The sequence below is a fragment of the Anneissia japonica genome, unplaced genomic scaffold (assembly GCF_011630105.1).
Source record: "Anneissia japonica isolate Jap-2015-1 unplaced genomic scaffold, ASM1163010v1 scaffold287578_len28392_cov130, whole genome shotgun sequence".
Lineage (NCBI taxonomy): Eukaryota > Metazoa > Echinodermata > Crinoidea > Comatulida > Comatulidae > Anneissia > Anneissia japonica.
Window position 1 is genome coordinate 12,678 of NW_022741267.1, and position 9,733 is coordinate 22,410.

General features: G+C 33.8%; 1 protein-coding gene across 1 annotated transcript in view; it reads right to left on the reverse strand.

Annotated features, from left to right (window-relative positions):
* LOC117118684 (protein mono-ADP-ribosyltransferase PARP14-like) overlaps nucleotides 1-9,733 on the reverse strand; it is a gene marked incomplete at its 5' end in the record, with an annotated part of 17,276 nt that overhangs the window by 1,978 nt on the left and 5,565 nt on the right. Inside the window, 7 exons of the mRNA XM_033263350.1 lie at nucleotides 674-848; nucleotides 1,529-1,677; nucleotides 2,068-2,434; nucleotides 4,412-4,489; nucleotides 4,773-4,933; nucleotides 5,763-5,966; nucleotides 8,721-8,885. Coding sequence (XP_033119241.1) covers nucleotides 674-848; nucleotides 1,529-1,677; nucleotides 2,068-2,434; nucleotides 4,412-4,489; nucleotides 4,773-4,933; nucleotides 5,763-5,966; nucleotides 8,721-8,885 — 1,299 coding nt within the window. The remainder of the gene's footprint in view (nucleotides 1-673; nucleotides 849-1,528; nucleotides 1,678-2,067; nucleotides 2,435-4,411; nucleotides 4,490-4,772; nucleotides 4,934-5,762; nucleotides 5,967-8,720; nucleotides 8,886-9,733) is intronic.

Sequence of the window (9,733 nt, forward strand, 5' to 3'; positions counted from 1 at the left end):
GAAATTCTCACTTTATACCATCTAGCTTTTTCTACGGACTTCGACTAGTGTTGTCCGAAAGCTCTGGTTCTATTTCTGGCTGTTTACTTACGTTTAATTTTTAGCTGTTGCTTATCATTTTTGTATCTCTACTGAGATCCAGCCATTGTTTCCCACAGCATTGTTGTTTTTCAGTATTTTGCCTTTTAATCTATCTATCTATCTATATATATATATATATATATATATATATCTCATCAAAGAAAGGTAAATACAGTTTTCGAATTAAGGACAAGATAATACATCATGTAGTATACACATGTATATAAGGCATGCCGTGACACATGGTCAATAACATTACAAACTCTCAAATCAACAATTTTGATTTGTTGTCTGTTGAAATTGTTTTCTTTCAAAATGTATGTGAACTTAAAACAGTAACTCTAATGCCTTGATTACAGTGGCGGATCCAGAAATTTGGGTGTCAATACCCCCTTAGCCCCACCATGGTCGGATTAATGTAAGAACATTTATAATTATGGAACCTCTAGACGTCCGGGAAAATGGCACGCTCAGTCCTAAAATTTGAATATAATTTTTCTTTTTTTTTCCATTGAATCCGCCACTGGATTAGTCTACAAAATAGAAGCCTGAGATTACTTTTGCTTCTAGTGCATTTTAAAGGTTTCATTACCATTTTTTCCAGCATAGCTTCTGTTAAAACCACCATTGTTAATTTTATCAATCGTTGACTCATCTGTACCATGGTATAAAACTCGTTCAACTTGTTTACCAGGCATTTCTTTTCCAAATGCTTCTTTCTTGGCAGCATATTGCTTCCACAACTCAATGTTTTGTATGCGGCTTATCTACAAAAAAGGAATACGCACTTAAACATAACAAAAATAACAATATTTATAATTGATGAAAGGAATAATCATAACAAATAATGAAAAAATTAGTAACAATATGATGGTAATTAGCAATAACTTTTATTAACAAAAAGAATCATGGTGATGATGATAATGATGATTATGATAGTGAGGATGATACATAATATATCGACTCTGAAAAGAAGAAACATTATTTTCCTATTATCGATTCGAACCCTACTTTGATTACCATTCCCATGGCACTCTTTATATTCAGGTCAAATGTATACACGGTTTGATTTTTCCTTTAAGACACATGTATTTTTTCCAAGATAGACGATGATTATGATGGTCACCATGATGATGATATTAATTACAGTGACAGCTTCACTTCTCACCTCCGACACTACCCCACCGACAATACTAATCTAATCTAATCGAATTTAGAGGAATCAGCTGCTAGTTCCATCGTACTAGCCTCAATGTGGTCAGTTTCTTTCCACGCCCTCTTTAACCTACACAGTATTCTTTCAACTAGTTACCTATTTATGCTCCTGAATGGAGAAAGATAAACGTAGCACACAAGCGAAATGCATAGGAAAGGTTTTAACCTTTCCTATGCATAAAAACATGTACTTAAAAGTAGCAACCCATAATACAAGGCAAATTATACAAACCTTTATACTCTGGTGTGCATATGTTCCTGCCAATGATGCCAGAAATTGCCTTTCTACATCTTGATATTCTTTACCTTGGTTAAGGTCAACAACTTTCAGTTTGTCAGTTGGTGCCATCGTTGACCAAGTACGAGGTAAAATTTGACCAGCTAAATAAAACAATGTAAAGCTAAAATTAGAGTCAAACACAAAGATGTCTGACTAATCAGAGCATAATCAAACCAGGTTTACTATACACTACTTCAAGATGGTGAGACAACATGAATTTAGGTACCATTATTAGAGACAAAAAGTCAGCCTTTGAGTCAATCGATCGCTCACTCTTTGGCATGGTGCAAGGAATAAATAATAGGTAGTCGTCGTATGCATGCTTGATTGATTGATTGATTGCTTGCTTGAATTTTTCGACCAGCAATCGGAAATACCAAGTGTATACTATTTCACCTTTACGAATATCACATACAATGCATTGTTAATCCTACGACTAAAATGCATTCTTAATACATATATAAAATTATGCGAAATTCACACATATTTACCAGTAAGGTCTGTTCGTATAACGGGAACAGATCGGTTTGTTTTTAAATCTGTTTCTTCCATAGATTCCAGATCAACTTCATAGGAGTGATTATTACTAGCATCATACTTTACTTTTTTGGCTCGTTTTTTGTACGCTTTTTCTAGCAAAATCACAATATCCTCTTCAAATTCTACCAGATCAGTGTCATCACTTGCATAATACCATTTAACCTTCTTTAGAATGAGCTTATTTTCATTCTGTTCCCTTTCCTCATCGAGAAACTTGTTAATGAGTTCAAAGACTTCCCCTTGAGCATCCGCAACATTATTAGTTCTGCCATGTAGTTCAACTTTGCTGGACCGTATGTTGGTTATATCTACTACGACCTAAAATTAATATGGATCATGAATGGAAAAATTCAAATCAGTGCCTGAATAATAATAATAATAATAATAATAATAATAATAATAATAAACATTTATATAGTGCCAATTCAAAAATTTATCAAAGGCGCAGGAGAAAACAAACTCAGTAACATTTCTCAAAAAGGTGAAACTTTAAGTTCTTCTTAAAAGAATATAAATTAGGCGAATTACAAACAGAAAAAGGAAGAGAATTCCACAGAGAAGGAGCTTGAACAGAAAAAGCACGTTGACCATATGTTTTGGTTTTGGTTTTTTTGAAAAAAGTAATTGCTTTTTAAATCAATTACCTCTATGATGATGTCTCGATTGACATGTAATTGTGTTTTTACCTTCAACGTTATCTGCGTATGTCAAGCTGGCAATAATTTTAAAATCATGCTTTATTATGCCTGCCTGCCATGCTGCGATTATTGCCCGTGGCTACATCAAGTCACTTTCTTTTGACAACGCGGCAATTACAGTTAACAAAACCAGTTTTCGTAAACATTGTAGATCAAAAACAAAAATGTATTGCCAAACGAACAAAATAATAAGCAGAAAAAAATGTCATTGTACATGGTACCTAAATTTAAAAGGACGTCAGATTTAAATTTAATGTCTTTTTAATAAAGAAAAAAAAAACCATCAAAGTTAATAATACTGTGACAAAAATAACTAATAATTTATTGAATTTTGGTGAAGACTTTAAAAAGCAACAATTATTGGTTTTTGGCACTAAATGGAGAAATACCGTAGTGTACTTATGAGCATTTACCACTAAAAAATGTCTCCAGTTTGTGCAGACTTTCACTCTATCTTTAAAGCAATCATTTCTTCTATGGATCACTATTTTCAAACAATGCTTACCAAGAATAATAGCAATAATTTACAAAAACACTTTATATCAGTGACAAACCCATGCATGGTGTGTTCAGAAACAAGATACATAATCAAGTACACAAATACAAAAATCATAAAATGAAAGTAGTTCAATACGCCACGAATCGTCAAGCACATTGAGTTATTGAATTTGTAATTGTAAAGTTTTATGGTCTGTTTGTTTGTTTTTGCCGTAAAAAGCATTATTATTAAGAGAAAGCAAGTTTCCACCTAAAATTTAAAAAAGAAGTTTTACCGCTACAGAATATTTTCCAAAAAAGTAGATGTGTGATTAAATCATTCTTAAGTATTTTAAGTTGACTTTCTCTTTTACATGTAATTACAGAAGAATGGATAATGTCTTCTAGGTTTCCACAAATACATAATGTCAAAGACATCATTATTTTTGGTACACTTCTCAATCATTATTTTTGGTACACTTCTCAACCAAAAATCTCAAGGCAAAGTGTTAGTACAAACTTTCAAATAAGACGATCGCCGTTAAAATTGTTTTTGTAGAGTAAATCATTTTTAAGACCAAATTTAGATTATTTTAACTCCAAGGAGTTAAAAAAAAATATTTGCAGTTGAGGTTTTTTAACCACATTCAGTTAGCATTGTGTACTATAATTTTGTTTTAATGACAAGACAATTAATATTTAAGAAAGTTACACAGTTATAACATCTTGAATAAGATGTGATGTGATAATCAGTTATTAATTGCTTTAAAATATATTGTATAATATGTTGAACTATTAAGCATTCAAAGAATATTTATTCAAAGAATAACTTATTCAAGATAGAGATTGACTGAATATTTCAGTCTCTTAGTGTTTAGAACAAACGTTTTAAACTCAGCAGTTAACACTCTTGTTGAAAGGTGAATTGTATGTGGAAGCTTAATTATTTTTTTGCTCTCTGACCTACCGATCAACTGACTGATTTACTGAATGATCGATTGACTGATTGATAAAGAACTGATTGCTTAATTGATCAATAAATTGATTGAATGAAGCATATGCATTTGTCACAATTAGGAAATTTGTATTTGCGGTTAAATAATGCAGTAGCATACAGTACCTCATGTTTGGCCCCTATAGCTGTTAACTTCATTACATACTTGTTTGTAAATCGATTGAAAACATCGTGACGAATGATCTGTAACACAAAAAAACAATTTTAAAAACAAAATTCAGTTAGACATCAGAATATTCTAATAGGCCTAATAGTGTCACACTGTAAACAGATTGTTTACTGTAGTTTGTTATTAAAGTGTTTTTACTCTCCAACAATTATTAAGATGAGATATACTTTTACAAGAAAATGTTCACTACTGGATTTGTTAATCCAAGAAAGTATGTTTCGCAAATCGTTTCATTTGTATCTGATTGAAGCAGCCCTTGTAATTTATTATTACTACAATGGAAATATAAGATTAAACCTTTTCTGTCGTTTCCAGCGATATAATCGATTGTATGCTGTCTTTTGCATTTTGTATTTGGTCCTCGTTCATTGCCAGAATTTTTAGGGTAAGGGTTGGGGTAATAGGAGAGTCATCATCATTTTCCCCTTCCCCTGCACCCATCCATGACTTTACAAAATCTAGAGAGCATAAAAATAAAAATGCATGTTTATTGTGTTATCGTTTGCACCAACAGTCAACAAAAAAAAATGCCTTATTTTTTCTTATCAAATTTACTGTTTTAGCTACAATCATTCATATACGTTTGATATAGTACACTTATTCGATGCTTTTCTCCATCGAGATTTCCAAAAGATTATCATGCAGGCCAATTCAGCTCACTCTTCTTCACTACTTGTACTCAGCACATATCAGCGATATGTTGACCTGTTGATTTGCTCTATTTTGTCCCTTAATTGATTTTTGGAGTTCAATTTGATGTGTTTGATTGTAATTTTTCACGTTTTTATGCCGTTTCTTGTTGTGAAGTTGTACTGTATATATTTAAATATTTTTATAGGTATTTTCGTAAATTTTTTGTTTGTGTGAATTTGCCTTGTTTAATGAATGATGAAATTCCATTTTAATGCATATAAATTATTAGTTGATTCTGTAAATTTCTATTTTTATTCAACAGCCTTTGCTAATTCCTTATTGTTTTATCTTTTTATATGTATAATTCAATCAATGTTTACTTTGGTTGCCAATAAAGATATTTTCAGTTTGAATTTTAAATACACTGACCTTAATACCTAGATGGCACTAGGTGTCGTACCCACTTTGTCGTACCCACTTTCATCTTACTTCACTGGCCTTTTTTTTATTTATTTTTTATTGGACCATGAGACAACTGTATACTATGCCTCATAAACTATTGATTAATAGATTATTTATTAAAGGTTCTATAGTTCATGAACAGCAGGATAGAAACTGCATCATATTTACCGAAGCACCTTTATGGTAACTTACCAAAACCCTTTTGCAGAAAATTTCTCTGACGAAATGGTTTCCCCTCTATCTCTTTCATTACAGATATAAATTCAGCAGTCATGGATTTCTCAAATACAATTATTCTGATGTCGCGCAAGTTGGTCGGTTTTTGTTTTATCGCAAATGAACAGATACAATCCAGAATGAACATTGCTGACTCCTTGGATGATCTAGATGAGACTCCTAACAATAATAAAAGAAAATATGGAGTAATAGCCATTAAGACAAAACTGTAAAATTGGATGATGCAAATGCATTGAACCGTAAAAATTGTGCACACAACAGTAATTTTGTAATTAAAAAAATGTGTTATCGGGAATTACAATGTGTAGCTAAAATAGTGTCTTAGTACTGTATACTGAAATTTTAAAATAGTATGAATAGAGTGAAAACTTTTATTATATTATTGGCTTTACTGATTTAGCAGTAATAGCCATTGTTTGTTTCAATTCTTTTTCTGCTTTTGCACAGGGTTTTTCTGACCGGTCCTTTGGTCACTATCCATGCTTGGATCTTCTTCAAGCAAAGACCATATCAAAGATGTGCATATTAATATGATGTCATTTATCATATTTTGAATATTAATAAATGGGTAAACTTTTATGTTAACGCAATTTGCGTTTTCTAAAGCTTTCCAACTAGCTGTAGCTCTGTTAAACACAAAATTACCATGAAATGCATGAACAATTTTCGACCTCGACTTAGCATTACAAAAGGTAAATAAAAATGTGATGACCTCCGTAGGGTCTGGTTCTTTAGAGTAGTGGTAAGAGCTCTTAACATCACCCTGGTTATTACTATACCACTGCAGCCATAGTTTGAGTCTCACTGAGCTCAAATTTAATCTTGCGTTTAAATTTTTTACATAATTCTCTTTATTATAATTATATTTATGTTTTTCATGTATTTTTTAATACTTTTTAAAATTTTTTCTCGGCTCACGCTAACCAATCGCCAGATCGCCATGGGCGAAAAATATTTTAGATTGGTGAAAAAAAAAATCAACTGCTTTAGCCATTTTGGCGAAAGCCGAAAATTAAAAAAAGTTTTGAATACTTGCTGAAATACATCGTTTTTTTCATTTTAGCTCCATTTTTCGCTAACTTCATGCGACGCTTATTTGTGTTGTTGTATGAGTAGTCTTGCTGCAAATGCCATTGCGTGCCTCGCAAGTTATTTTTCATTTGTAATTGTTATTCTAACGCGGTAGATGCAGGCTAGTGGCTGTGACGTAGACTAATATGAAGGTACCACACTAGCTTGGGTTTTTCCACTAAAACACAGGGCCGATGCGATGTGATGGTGGTCCAAACAGTAGGCCTATATCCTAGTATCTTTAATAATAATTTAATCAGTGATTTCAGTGAACGTAAAATACATTTAAATGTGTGAAATAATTTAATAATGCAATGTGGTTCGCTTTGTTACACAGTGTACGTACTTGTGTTGTAGAGAGAGTACAGGGGCAGATTTAGGGGGAAGAAAAAAAAAAAAGAGAAAAGAAAAAGAAAAAAAATGATAGCCCAGAACGCCTCAAATTTTATTTTCGAGCGCCAGAACACACAAATTTTGCAGGGACGTGCTCCCGGACCCCCTAGGACACTGTTGTCTCGATCATCCTAACTTTCGGCCCCCCCCCCCTTATGGACATCTCTGGATCCGTCCCCGGAGTAAATTCGCAAGCAAGGCTAGCCTAGGGCGTAGATCGTGTACGCTCTTGATTATCGCGGTGACAACTTCGGGTGACAGATGATTGGGCCCCAAGCCAATTTTGAATATACTGTAGTCTAGTAAAACTACCGCTAGCTCCCACCCCCGATATTGTTCAAAACTAAAAAGAAAATACTGTATAGGCACTTTTGTGATGATATGCCTACATATTCAGCAAACTTTCAAAGTACCTCATTTTTATTGGTGTGCTAAAAATATTAATTTGCCTATCAATATTAAATGTTCTCTCTCCCCCTCCCACCTACCAGAGATTTTTTCTGGTACCCTCATCGAGGCACAGGGGTGGGGAAACTACTCCCCTCCTTTTTTTTTTGGAAAGTAAAAATAAGAAATTGATTCTCCCAAATAAATAAATGCCTCAGAGGTTTATTTTTAGGCGTTTTTGGGAGTAAAAAATACTGTAGGACCCCCTGGAATAGTGTTGTCTCAATCGCTTCCGCCTCCCCTTTGTGCATCTCTTGATCCGACCCGGCAGGACTCTAGTCAGCCCCTTGGTTCGGACTCCACTGTCGAACATGTTGGACACCATCCTGAACAATTTTCGTCAAATTTTGGCTAAAGACAGCTTCAATTGGCTAATTTGGAGCGGGCTCTAATTATTTTTAATCTTATCATGCAACTGGGGGCGCTAATCAGAAGCAAAAACCCGGAAGAAGGTGACTGAAACACCACTGAAGAACTTCACGTCGCGAGGTAAAACAAAATTTAAAAATTTTTCTGACGCATGCGCAATTTCACTCTAAAATGTACACACACACACACACATACAGTACACACACACACATACAGTACACACACACATGCAAAATGTGATTGCAAGAGTCCCTATTGCATTGTATGTTTAGGAACTAAAAATATGTAATAGAGTGAGCCCAGTTTTTTTTGGTAATTATGTAATTTTAACATCGCTTTTCATTAAAGATGTATTGTCCCAGTGGCTGGAAGTGTTTCTATCATTTTTCGCTGTAAACTGATTGGTAGACATTTTTTAAAAACATTAATTTCTATGTTCAAGTTCATAACTTTTATGTTACTTCAAAATGGGCAAGTTAATTTCAAAAAATATTTTTATGATTTTTTTTTTATATTTAGCAAGGGGCAATACATCTTTAAGGCAATGAAGAAAAGCCTCATGTTTTACAAAAAAAGCCTAGTAGTAGTAAGCCTATAGTTACAACATTGTGCATGGTAAATACAAATTTGTACCTGTGCCAATAGCTGGGAACGCAAATGTTTCATTTTGCCTTTTTTCTGCTGTTTTCAATACTCTAACCAGGACTGGTTTGAGATTACTGAAGCTATCGGTAGGTACATGACAAATACCACCACAATTCAATCTTCCGGGGCCTGTCCATACCTCATCTTTAGGTGCTGCAACACCAAAATAATATAAAATAATATAATCATAATAAATCTCATGAAATGCAAAATTTACATTCTGAATTCAATATATTAAATATTATTATTGTTATTCCTATAGTAGTAGTAGTAGTGGTAGCAGTAGTAGTGCAGTAGTGGTGGTGGTAGTGGTAGTGGTGGCAGTATCAGTAGAAGTAATGTAGGTGTACAACAAGGTGTGTTTGAATTATTTCCACTACTGCAGTTTCATGCTATGTGCAATCTTCAGGTGGTTTATTTCATTTTATTTAGTTTGTCAGCACCCCCATTTTAAGACTTCTAGATATGCCACTGAGAGTGACAAATGAGGAAGTTTATAGAAGAGTAGGAGTGAAAAGGAATTTGTTGAATATTGTTAAGAGTAGAAAGTGGAAATTCTTTGGGAGTTGCCTGGTCAGGAAACATCAAGGACTAGGGCAGCGTGAGCTACTACAGGTGTGTCAGGATGGCACAGTAAAGAAAGAGATGGAGGTCCATGTCAGCCAAACTGCTAGGAGCAGAAGACACCCACAGGTAACAGTCGCTGTTGGATCCCTGAAAGAACAGGACATAATGTGGATTTGACCCCTCTAAACACAACCTGCTGCCTCTTATTCAAAATGAAAGCAGTTTCATTTGCCATTTTTAGGTTCAAGTTGTCCTGGATTTAGTCTTGTCGTAAACCTGAAGATTGCACATAGCAAGAAACTGCAGTAGTCAAAGTTATTCAAACAGGTCTTGTTGTTTACCTATACTACTATATTAGCTTTACATATACGGTAGAGTAGTGTACTCAATCTATTTGACCCACAATGGAACGTGTATACAGTGGCGTATCCAGG